The 12,874-nt window shown below is 33.0% G+C and overlaps 2 protein-coding genes and 1 long non-coding RNA gene across 4 annotated transcripts; all 3 read left to right on the top strand.

Annotated features, from left to right (window-relative positions):
* The first annotated feature begins 235 nt into the window (after nt 1-235).
* On the top strand, nt 236-3,908 carry LOC111711321 (uncharacterized). The gene is made up of 4 exons (XM_023485653.1): nt 236-821; nt 1,673-1,760; nt 3,424-3,537; nt 3,602-3,908. Exons 1-4 carry the CDS (start codon nt 703-705, stop codon nt 3,710-3,712), a joined length of 432 nt encoding a protein of 143 aa, XP_023341421.1. The 5' UTR covers nt 236-702; the 3' UTR covers nt 3,713-3,908.
* LOC111711320 (evolutionarily conserved signaling intermediate in Toll pathway, mitochondrial) lies at nt 3,866-12,872 on the top strand. The gene is made up of 12 exons (XM_023485652.1): nt 3,866-3,955; nt 4,448-4,634; nt 5,158-5,330; nt 5,764-5,863; nt 6,397-6,448; nt 7,491-7,566; nt 8,392-8,459; nt 9,256-9,353; nt 10,056-10,138; nt 10,935-10,950; nt 11,232-11,278; nt 12,306-12,872. Exons 1-12 carry the CDS (start codon nt 3,921-3,923, stop codon nt 12,439-12,441), a joined length of 1,071 nt encoding a protein of 356 aa, XP_023341420.1. The 5' UTR covers nt 3,866-3,920; the 3' UTR covers nt 12,442-12,872.
* On the top strand, nt 8,442-10,158 carry LOC111711318 (uncharacterized). Of its 2 annotated transcripts, none has more exons than XR_002767220.1 (3): nt 8,442-8,459; nt 9,256-9,353; nt 10,056-10,158. It is a non-coding gene; the product is annotated as an uncharacterized LOC111711318 (long non-coding RNA). The 2 variants fall into 2 exon arrangements; XR_002767221.1 differs by lacking the exon at nt 8,442-8,459 and adding an exon at nt 8,888-8,899.
* Nucleotides 12,873-12,874: the final 2 nt, after the last annotated feature.

Genomic DNA, 12,874 nt, shown 5'->3' with positions numbered 1-12,874 from the left:
TATAGTAGTTTATATCTTCCCTATCCTATAGTAGTTTACATCTTCCCTATCCTATAGTAGTTTATATCTTCCCTATCCTTTATTAGTTGTTTACATCTTCCCTATCCTATAGTAGTTTATATCTTCCCTATCTTATAGTAGTTTACATCTTCCCTATCCTATAGCAGTTTACAAATTAAAGTAATATCCAAAATAATTCGCTGGAGTAAAACAAAATTCCATTTAAAATAACTAGATCAGATGCAACCTTTAAATGTATACAGTTTAATAAGCACTGTTAACAATGTTGTCTGTGATTTTATTTTCAATTTTGTCAGTGCTTTAACTCAAGAAAATTCAGGTCACAACAGTTGTGTCGTCAATAAAATAGGAAAGTTACATTTGTGTATAATGTATATGTCTTCCTTACCGTCTTTCTTCCAATCAGTAAAACAGTGGAACTGGGATTAAATTTAACTTAATTGTTAACTTAAGTTTATACCCCTTAACTTAAACTTAAGTCTGATACTTAAAAATGTAATCTTGACTTTGGTCGAGAATTTAAAAAATGTTCTGTTTGTCCTGTGAATTCTCAAGATAGCTGTGATGTGTGAAGTATAACCCCCCCTCCTACAAAACACTCTAAAAAAACATCATTTAATTTTAATAAATACGATTTAAATCGTCGCAATAAAATTTCTTTTCAGATAAATAAAAACAATAATGGCCGAGAAAGAAATCCCCGAAACAGAAATAAAAATGGCTGAGAAAGAAATCCCCGTAACTGTAAATAAAAACCACGTGGATCTTCTTCAAACCATTCCTGATAGTTGGATTCTGAGGTATCCGTGCCAACAGAAAAGGATGATATATGTGCTGTCAAATGTTTCCATATATTTTCAATGTTTTTTAAAAGTTCAAACTGTTGATTAACGTAACTTTTTCCATGAAATAAAAAGTGTTTGGTTTTGATTTCCAAAATTGGGTTACGCAGAAAAATTATCGAAAGTTTTCTTAGATTTTTCTTGAGGAACGGTTATTTTTTGTTCGTTTTCAACCAATAACTCGGTTATTTGCCGTTCGAAAACTAAATTTTCCAAAACTTTCATTGTAACCTGGACTGTAGTGGGTTCTATTCATAAGCACATTTTGTACCTAGCGTGTCCCAATAAACATAGGAATTAAATGACTACTTCATATCGTCTTTGTTTTTAATGGGATTATTTCGTAAATATGATATTGAAGTATCATAGTAAAACATTTAACAACGAAAATTTCTATAGTCTCTGGGATTTCCAAATTGTGGTCTACGATTTTTCACCTTTAAAATTGATTGAGATACTAGATAATTTGTTCAGATTCCATTTAATTAAAATCTACAAAACTTTACAATGTTTAATATCTCCGTCAATTTTAAAGATACTAGGATAGTAGACCACATTTTGGAAAGCTCATTAGACTTTCCATCTTTTTTTAATGCTCCAAATTTGACTGGTTAGGATAATTTTCAAAATCCAAATATTGAAATCTGAGTGAAAAAGAATTATGGCAAGAAATGGGACTGGTCTGAAATATTTTATAGCAAATAATGAATGAATCCAACGGGTAAGATTTTTAAAGCTTATGGGGGGGAAAAACGGGAATTCATTTTCAGCGAACACTCCCTTTAATAAAATCATAATTTACTGTACAGGGAGTGTGACGTGTACAAGGATGAAATGAAGTCCTGTAGTTCTGTCAGAGGACGCTTCCAACAATTTTATGTACACGGTAAGGTAAGCGCGCACAATTAGGTTATATACAATTCTTAAATTTTACGAAATTTTAATTGATTTTTATTGAGCATCTATGTCTGGTTCAAAATCGTACCCTTTTAAGCTATCGTATCAAAATGCAAGATATCCTTAAGTTTCTGTTAAAAAATTGATAATTTTACATTGTTTTCTATCTATAATTAAAGTGATTTGCGCATTTCTGCTCCAGAAATAAGTGACGAAATTGTCAGAACTAAGTACTTCTCAAGCTAGAATGAACACGGTATATTCCCCATTATTGATCATAGAGTTGTTAACTGTTAATTGTTAATTGTTAATTGTTAATTGAAATTACAACAACAGACCCTAGAAAAATGATATTTTTATTTTTATTATCTCCTACAGCTGGGGATTTATTAGATATAAATATTTTTCTTTTAAAATCCAAACTAAGAATCTGTGAACATAAATTAGAAAAGACTGGACAAAATGAGTTTTGGAAATGATTAAGTAGTTTTCCTGTAAAACTTTTATTATTTTCTATTGTGACTCGTGAGTTAATGAATGTAGAATGTCCCTAAAAATCAATATTCAAGACTCAAAACGTAAAACGCGTGTATCATTTATTCTCAGAAAAATTCAAACCCCAGAAGGATTCATTGATGAACTCGAGGGCGTAAATGCCATTCCTTTGTAAAGAGCTGGGTTTAACATGGACCTGCCCAAACAATTTTAGATTAGCGGGATTCAATGAAAATTGTTGCATATTTAAAAAACAGTTTTTTTTTATTTTGAAAATCAGTAAACAGTGTGACTCAAAAACTTGATAAGGAAACTGGAAGTCATTTATAATTCAAATATAGCTTTACTTGTAGCTTGAAAATTAAAGTGAAATGGTTATATGCACATTGCACAATTATTGTGTTTGATATCTATCTATCTATTATGACAACCCAATAACACGAATGTTACCAGGAAACCACCCCTCCCGGCAACCCTCTGCCTCCCTGAGGAGTACGTGGATCACAGAGTTAGCATGATATGTGCAATGATACTGTTATGCCCAGTGCTTAGGATCCGGATCCGCTGGATGCGCATTATTTTGGCTCTCTGGATCCGGATCCGCAAAAAAATACGGATCCACGGATCCGGATCCAAGCACAATTTTATTTTTCAAAATGTGCAAAACAGCGTTATTTTTCCTTAAAAATATCCTATTTTGAATTGTTTAACAGATTTTAAAAATATTCTCAGGGTCTCAGGTTTATTTCTTGCTCAAATCTTAACTCAGACCTCCACCGTGCACCCCTCCCCCCACCCCCTTTAATAACTAGAGAGGGGGGGAGAAGTCTCCCTTTTCCCCATTGCAACTAAGCAAATTCAGTCTTCACAAATTAAGGTGTAAGGATGTGTAAGAGTGAGGGGGAAAAGGGAGGGGGCGCACATATGCTAAAAAGATACAGATGCTAAGGAACATCTTGTGTTCCCAGTATAAAGAGACTGTTCTCTGCCCTGAAACAAATTGGCGGACATTTTTTTTGGGAACCTATAGGTACATACATTCAGAGGGTAACATAGCCTTAAAAATTAGATTTTATTTCAAGATGAAAATTTTTTTCCAAAACTTTTTTTCAACTTTTTTATTTCACGGGCAACGCTGGGCACTTTAGCTAGTATATTTTATTTCTGAACTGAAGGTCACTACTCTAATGATGTTTGGGAAAAGCGTACAACCCCACCCGAAGATTGGAATGCCCCTCTCCCAGATTGGTTTAAGGAAAAAAACGACAGTTCCTATTTACAAGTAAGTTCTACTATAATTTGAACTAAGAATTGTCTTTAAAATTAATTTAATTTTTTTTGTTTAGCTTTATATGGACACCAAAGAAAAAGAAGCAGCTTTAAGTTCCGAAGAGCTCCAAATTGCGTCTATAAAAGCATCAATGGTCAACGCCTTCCCAAGCTGTTCAATCATGTAGCTTCTGTATTCTTGGTTCAAGAGGGGCTTTCTAATATCCAGAATAGTTTGCGGATTTTCACAAGAGAGTGTTAGAAATCAAATGAAATAAAAACATTTTCATGGGGAAACATTTATGCTAGAAGCAAAGTCATCCTTTGTAATTGATTTTTCTTTGTAGTAGATTCATTCAGCTTATTTATCTTGATATTTGCAGAGATACTTAAAAAATGCTTAGAATCTTCCCTCGCTTTTTTAGTACAAGGTAAATTTTAAATTCTAGGTTGAATCCAAAATTCATGCTTGATTTAATATGATTCGTTTGCAGGCCAAAACTTAGGCCTTTCTTTGTCATTCACAGTTCTTCATGTTAACATTTGTTTATGTTGTAAAATACTTTTTTAATCTTACTTATATTTAATTTGTTACCGACCTTCTTAAATGGACTTTCATTGTAATTTTAAATGACACCTCTTTTAAAACCAGGCAATCGCATGCCTGGTTCACAACAGATAGCTTAAGTGTTTAATTCTGTTATATTCGCCATCGTTTCTAAAACAAGAAAAGCACAAGTCATTTTGAAGAAAAACCACAAATGAAGATAATCATTTTCAAAACATGGATATCATTATCTATAAATGCATACTTGATCAAACAAAGCTTTTAAGGGTACCGTTGTGAATCAGGCATGTCACTTAAACAATGGAGGTTAACTTGAAATTACGTCTACAGGTCCCTTGATAGTTTAAATATTCAGCTCTAGTTCACGGTACAGCTGCTGTATCTCCTGTCCACAGAGAACCCGGAGTAAACGAAATCTTACTCCGGGTATCTGCAGTCTTACTCTTGAGACAGTCCGGAGCAGACGAAACCTTACTCCGAGAATACTCTTAAACAGACAGATTCTTCTCACAAGGCAGTTGTTGAAAGATCCTTTTTATGAGGTAGATCGAGTTTTCAATACATTTTCAATACAATGTAACCCTTGTTTTCATTTCATTTAAATTTCGGATTTTGGATTCGATTTGATTTGATTTGGATTGCATTTGATTCGATTTGGATTGCATTTGATTTGATTTGGATTGCATTTGATTTGAATTGGATTGCATTTGATTTGATTTGGATTGCATTTGATTTGGTTTGATTTGATTTGATTTGATTTGATCTGGATTGCATTTGATTTGAATTGGATTGAATTTGATTTGATTTGGATTGCATTTGATTTGAATTGGATTGCATTTGATTTGATTTGGATTGCATTTAATTTGATTTGGATTGCATTTGATTTGAATTCATCTGATTTCATTTTTGATCTATTCGGTGGAATCCTCCTTTTTCACCTATTTTTCATATGTTGTTCCTCTGTTAAGTGACTTGCGCATTTGTGCTTCAGAAATACGGAATGTCAGAATTAAGCATTTGTCAAGTTGAAAGACAACGATAGCTTCTACAGTCTTTTTTATTTAGGAAGATGAGCAGACTGAGCAGGAACAAAATAATCAACTTATTACACAGAAATATTTCACCGTCAATGATGACAATGAGAAGAATAAGAAATCCTTCGAAGGCGCCATTGATATATTTACGCATAAAGATAGCAGAAAACGCGGCATGGTAGAATTTATTTACGGCGCACTTAGGTAAATTCTTGTAGCTACCTACCTACCTACCTACCTACCTACCTACCTACCTACCTACCTACCTACCTACCTACCTACCTACCTACCTACCTACCTACCTACCTACCTACCTACCTACCTACCTACCTACCTACCTACCTACCTACCTACCTGCCTGCCTGCCTGCCTACCTGCCTACCTGCCTGCCTACCTGCCTTCCTACCTGCCATACCTGCCTACCTGCTTACCTACCTACCTACCTACCAACCTACCTTCCTATCTACCTACCTACCTACACCTACCTTCACCTACTTTCACCTACCTACCTACCTACCTACCAACCTACCTTCCTATCTACCTACCTACCTACACCTACCTTCACCTACTTTCACCTACCTGCACCTACCTGCACTTACCTGCACCTACCTACACCTACCTACACCTACATAATTAGGAATATGGAAAAGTTTGGAGTTCATAAAGATCTGGAGAGCTACAAAAAACTTTTAAATGTTTTCCCGAAGGGAAGATTTATCCCTGAAAATAGATTACAGGTCACATTAAAACTTCTAAACCTTTGGTGTTTTAAGCATTTACTGGATTCAAAGAAGGGACCAAAGTTACTTTTCAGGAGCAATTTGATGGTCTCTGATATAATGGCATATTTTTTACACAATATGGAGCATTTGTATTTAATAGATTGACGTATTTTTCCTCAGAGATTAAGACCTGAATTGGATTTGTTCCTAAACAGTTGATCAACTTAATTTCCTAAAATTATGTTTGTATTTAAAGTAGGATTTTGTTAGTTAAAGCTTAATTTGAACAAGAATTATTTATTTTGAAGAATTATTCTTGGGGGGGGGGGGGAATGGGACATAACATGAACTGGCAAGTTTCCCCCCCCCCTTTTTTTTACCTTACATCTAAAAATCATATTTTCCCCAATATTTACTTTCTGCTCAAAAATTCCTAAATTCCTGGCGTTGAATAAAATAATCCTTATTTGGGGAGGGGTGGGGGAGGATCATACCCCTGAACTTAACAATTTATTGTCTACGAGATTTTATTAAATTTCTATTTTTAGGCTGATTTCTTTCATTATCCAAAGCAGCAAGACTGCGCCACTATGATTTTATGTAAGTCAAAGTTTTAATTACATTTTTCACTGCATAACAATAATAATGATAACAGTGATAATATGATGAATATGATAACAATAAAAACAATGAAAATAAGTCATAGCAATGAAAACAATGATAACAATGACAAAAATGATAACAATGATAACTATGACAGCAATGATATTAATGCTATTAAAGGGACAGTAAAGGAAAAATGAAAGGGGGTATAGGCTGAAAGCTAATCACTTTAGCTTTTCATCGAGACCCTTGAGACGCCTATCTGAAGTTCCTGACTCGAGAATTGATATAAAGCTGTTTCAAAGTTGTACGAAAATGCATATATATACAATTTCGTATAGAAATAGTAGGTTTAAACAGACCATGCTCAGAAAAACAGCAACCAATCTAAAAAAGATGATATCCCAGAGAAAGCTAATTGTAATTTAGGTTTACTTTTATATTTGTTGTTTCTATTTTCAATACATTTCATTCATAATATTATTTTTACGTCCGTATTACTAGACCAGAAATTCCACCAATGGCAGTGCAGTAAAGTGGTCACGTGATACAGGCGGAGACACGTGACCAGTATACTGTTCTGCCATTGGTGATAGTTCTGGTCACGTGATTTAAGTTTCTGATTTTCAAAATTTTACATATATGAATTTTCGTATAATTATAACACAGTTTTATATCAATTTCTCGAGACAGGAACATCAGATATAACTTTCATGGGTTGCGATCAAGAGCTAAGTGATAAGCTTTCAGCCTATATCCCCTTTCATTTTTCCTTTACTGTCCCTTTAATGATAATAATGATAATGATAATAATCATAATAATGATAACAATAATTAACTATGATATTAATGATATTAATGATAACAATGATAACAATGATAACAATGATAACAATGATGACAATGATCAGGGGCGTTATGGGGGTCTAACCCTAAACATGCCCCCAAGGCCTTATATTATGCTTACATACTTATTTTTTTCTTTTATAATTTATCCATTTTATGATAATTTTACAATGATAATAATGATACTGTTTAGGTACAATGGAGAAGAACAAGGTTATCCCGGATGAAGAAACTGGGGAAATTATTCTTAATATTTTTGGAAAAATCAGGAAAACTGAAAACATTTTATTTAAGAATTAGACAGAACATTTTAGCCTTCAAATCTGAGGGTAATTTTTTAACCATTTTAAATAAAGGGTTTTAAGAGATTGATAAATTTTTAGATGGCGTGGCGGTATTGTTCTCAAAAGAAGAGTCTTAGCATGGGATTCGGATTTTTCAAGATTTGCTAATTTTTTCAGACACAAATTTCCAAATTTTTCAGACACAAATTTCCAAATTTTTCAGACACAAATTTCCAAATTTTTCTTCATTTTTTTTCGTTGGAACTCAATATTCACCATTCTATGATTAGGAAGCAGTGCTTAAGATCCGCAAGATTTTGGCTTCCTGGATCCGAATCCGCAAAAAGTGTTTAAAAAACTGCTTTACTCGAAAACCCTAAATCCGAACAGTTGAAAAAAGAGAGATTATAAAAATTTCCTGATCTCTGAATGGTTCATCAAGTTTTATCATAAAAATAAGCGGAAAAAAAAAAAAAATTTACAATTTTGTTATGTTAAAAAAATCAGTAAATCTTAAAGAAAGAATCATGATCCGGATCCAGTTTTTTCCAGTGCGGATCCAGGATCCAGATCCGCATCAAAATTATTTGGATCCTGAGCACTGCTAGGAAGGTGTTGATGTTAAATTAGTTTTTACTTTTTCTGGATGTTTTTCTTGATATTTTCCCACTTGGATACGGAGCAGTGGATCCGCAATGTTTGGCATATTTTATCTAAAGAAGGGAATTATTTTAAATTATACAATTGAATCACCCCCCTCCCCTTCCCGAACCACCTGTAATACTTAAAAATGTTTTAATTATCCACCAGTGGTCCCTTCAAGAAGTACTGCAGAATGATGTACTGGCTTCCTAAGGTATANACATGGATTGTATCAGGTAGTTCAAGGGATTATAAACAGATAAAACATGGATTGTATCAGGTAGTTCAAGGGATTATAAACAGATAAAACATGGATTGTATCAGGTAGTTCAAGGGATTATAAACAGATAAAACATGGATTGTATCAGGTAGTTCAAGGGATTATAAACAGATAAAACATGGATTGTATCAGGTAGTTCAAGGGATTATAAACAGATAAAACATGGATTGTATCAGGTAGTTCAAGGGATTATAAACAGATAAAACATGGATTGTATCAGGTAGTTCAAGGGATTATAAACAGATAAAACATGGATTGTATCAGGTAGTTCAAGGGATTATAAACAGATAAAACATGGATTGTATCAGGTAGTTCAAGGGATTATAAACAGATAAAACATGGATTGTATCAGGTAGTTCAAGGGATTATAAACAGATAAAACATGGATTGTATCAGGTAGTTCAAGGGATTATAAACAGATAAAACATGGATTGTATCAGGTAGTTCAAGGGATTTTAAACAGATAAAACATGGATTGTATCAGGAAGTTCAAGGGATTATAAACAGATAAAACATGGTTTGTTAGAGGTGAAGGGATTGTAAACAGATAAAACATGGTTTGTTTAAGGTGAAGGGATTGTAAACAGATAAAACATGGTTAGTATAAGGTGAAGGGATTGTAAAGAGATAAAACATGGTTTGTTTAAGGTGAAGGGATTGTAAACAGATAGAACATGGTTTATTGATTGGTTTATTGATGGTTTATTAATTGATTGATTGATTGATTAATTGATTGATAGTTCGTTATTTAGGACAAAGTGCTGACCAGAAAGATCTATTGGCTGGTCTACCAGAGAAAACCCCAGTTTATGTAGAGGGGGCATTTAGAGTCTGGTTAGATAATTTTCAGGTATTTTAGTGTCGTGTTTGATAGTTTTTAGGTATCTTAGAGTCTGGTTATATAGTTTTTAGGTATTTAAGAGTCTTGTTAGATAGTTTAGAGGTAATTTAGGGTCTTGTTTGATAGTTTATTGATATTTTAGAGTCTTGTTAGATAGTTTTTAGGTATTATAGATTCTTGATAGATAGTTTTTAGGTATTTTATAGTCTTGTTAGATAGTTTTATGTGTTATATATATATAGTCTTGTTAGATAGTTTTTAGGTATTTTAGCGTCTTGTTAGATAGTTTATAGGTATTTTATAGTCTTTTTAGATAGCTTTCAGGTATTTTAGAGTCTTGTTTGATAGTTTATTGATATTTTAGAGTCTTGTTAGATAGTTTTTAGGTATCTTGGAGTCTGGTTATATAGTTTTTAGGTATTTTACAGTCTGGTTAGATGGTTCTCAGGTTTTTTAGAGTCTTGTCAGATAGCTTTTAGATATTGAGTCTAGTTATATAGTTTTATGTATCTTAGAGTCTGGTTATATAGTTTTTAGGTAGTTTACAGTTTGGTTAGATAGTTTTAAGGTATTTTAAAGTCTTGTTAAGATAGTTTTTAGGTATTTTATAGTCTTGTTAGATAGTTTTTTAGGTATTTTAGATTTTAAAGCAAATCTTACAAACTTGGATTTTAGGGCGCATCTTCTATTTTAATTTTTTATTGTATTCAGGTGAATTATTTTATCCTTCGAGGTCCTCCTTGTCCTGCTCTTCCTCCTATACTAGAGGATACTGATGATATAGAGGCTGTGAGGTCAGTAGAGTAGTAGACCGTATCCTCCTATACTGGAGGATACGGATCTGATATGGAGGCCAAGTTAATTTTGTATACAAAGAAACTTCAGAACATTATTTTTGTTTAAATTTTATTTTAGATAGCTTATAGAGATTAAAAATTTTTCCCTAGAAATTCAATTTTATTAATTGTAATGCAGTGCTTAGGATCCATTTAGTTTTGATCCGGATCCGGATCCTGGATCCGCACTTGAAAAAAAAGGATCCGGATCCAGGTTATTTCTTTAAGATTTACTGAATTTTTATAACAAAAAATAATTTTCAAATTGGATTTTTTTCGCTTATTTTTATCCTAAACCCATTCAGAAATGAGGAAACTTTCATAATCTTCCGTTTTTTAAAAGTTCAGATTTGGGTTTTAGAAGTAAAAAAGGGTTTTCTTTGCAGTTTTTGGTTAATATTTTACCCCTTGGATCCGTGGATCCGCATATTTTTGCGGATCAGGATCCAGGAAACCAAAATCTTGCGGATCCAACGGATCCGGATCCTAAGCACTGTATGTAAAGTTTCATATATCAAATTGGAACTTTAAAAAACATTATAAGCTGTAATACCTCCCTTTAACCTGATTTAAAACAGTCACTTCAGGTTTGGGGAGTGGGATGAAGGCAACCAAAGAGTCTAATTTGAATTGATTTATCCAACCCTGTTATTTAATTTCAGATTTTTTTCCACTGTATAAAATTACATTAAATGGTACAAGAACTGCTCACTAGCCTCAAACTTTAATTAATCTTGTATCTTTTAACCTTAATATTTGTTCATGAACAGGTAGGTTTGCGGATGTGTTACGTTCTAACCAGCAGAGACATCTATATAGAATAAATATAACTATTTGTTCATAAACAGGTAGGTTCGCGGATTTTTTAAATTCTAACCAGCAGAGACATCTATTCAGAATAAATAGAACTATTTGTTCATGAACAGGTAGGTTTGCGGATTTTTTACGTTCTAACCAGCAGAGACATCTATACAGATAACAGAATAAAATAAACTACATTCAATATAATATTTTTTAGATTAATTAAATTTTAAACATTTTGTTTGTTTAGGAGGATGGAACAATTTTAGCAGTTGCAGCAACAGGGTCTTCATCGAGGTAAGGTTTTTTTTCAAATCAGAGCATTTTTAACTTGCTTCAAAAATAATTGCTTAACCCTATTACAGTTGATACATTTTTGGAAAGCCCTTGGGCTCTACTTAAATAATCTGCATAAAAATTGAAAAGTTTCAAAATTTCAAATATTCATTGCAATATCAAGTCATTAGGCAAAAAATGTGCGCGAAATTTTATAATTATAGATTTTTAAAAAGCCATTACAACGACAAATTCAAATATGCAAAAATATTTGCAAAATTTTCAAAAACTAAATTTGTATTCAAGGATAACTGAAAATATGCAAATTCTCTGTAAAGGCATCTGTGCAAAAATCTATGCAAAAGTTCTTCGCAAAAAATGTTCCTTTTTGTTCAAGGCTTCCTTAAGAGCTATAAAAAGAAAGCCCGCTTTGAGCCTGAGGGGCATGTGTTAGTTAGAAAAGTCAAAAAATTTGAACAGCCATAGACCAATACTTTTTGAGTCATCTCCAAAAAAAAAGGCAAGGGGGCCCCACCCCCCCCCCCCCCTCAGCCGGAATAGGGTTTAAAAGTTTGCATCGTTATATCTTTTAACCCAAAGTCTGCGTAAAAATGATGAAAATATCCGTTATCTAAAACTTTCCTATTTTCTTAATATAAGGAACTTGCAAGTTTTATGCCAAAGAGACAAACAACGTTATTTACAGATGGAAAACATCTTGTTGCTGAGATATAGACTTAAAGGGTACCGTAGTGAATCGGGTATTAAGCGTCACTTGAAATTGCGTCTGAGCTATTCTTTTCACGAACGATTGTTTGTCATTTGTTTTGTCTAATTCTCAACATTTTGCATAATGTAAAAGAAAGCTTACTTGTATGGAGCGAGCCCAAAGACCTTAAATGGAATTTTTTTTCAATAAAGATGCTCAACGCATCATTTTCTTAACTATCATAACAACATAAATTGTTTTGATTAACTTTTATTATTCCATTTTTATATATTTTTTTTAGATATTATTTTCGGCATTTTATATAACTACTTTTTTAAGGGAGAGTTTGCTGTCCTGGATCCGGTTTCTGGAGAAGGAAAATCCTGCTTTATCCAATCTGGCAGTTCTCTTCACCCTTCAATCCCCTCTTGGTCCTGTTATTCCTGTTCAAGAATCATCAGAACTCAGATCATAGTCCTATTTTATTTAATCTTGCTGTTACTATCTTCAGTCCAACCATGGTCCTGTTATTCCTGTTCAAGAATCATCTGAACTCAGATCATAATCCTGTTTCCTTTATCTCTCCTGTTCTCTTCACCCTTCAATCCCCTCTTGGTCCTGTTATTCCTGTTCAAGAATCATCAGAACTCAGATCATAGTCATGTTTCCTTCCATCTTGCTGTTCCAATCTACAATCCCTGTTATTCCTGATCCTTAAATCTTAAATCATAGTCCTACATCCTTCCTTCCTGTTCCATTCTTTTCTTTTTTACTCTTATATAAAATGTTCACACAATAATTGTGAACACATAACTTGTCATCGCTGAGCAATCATATGTTCTTGTTATTAAGTTAATAATTTAATTGAAAGCTGGTTGCTTGAAATCCTGTTTTCTTTTTTCAGAATT

The sequence above is a fragment of the Eurytemora carolleeae genome, unplaced genomic scaffold (assembly GCF_000591075.1).
Source record: "Eurytemora carolleeae unplaced genomic scaffold, Eaff_2.0 scaffold1042, whole genome shotgun sequence".
Lineage (NCBI taxonomy): Eukaryota > Metazoa > Arthropoda > Copepoda > Calanoida > Temoridae > Eurytemora > Eurytemora carolleeae.
The sequence above is the reverse complement of the archived record's forward strand: the minus strand, read 5'-3'. Positions and strand labels throughout refer to the sequence as shown.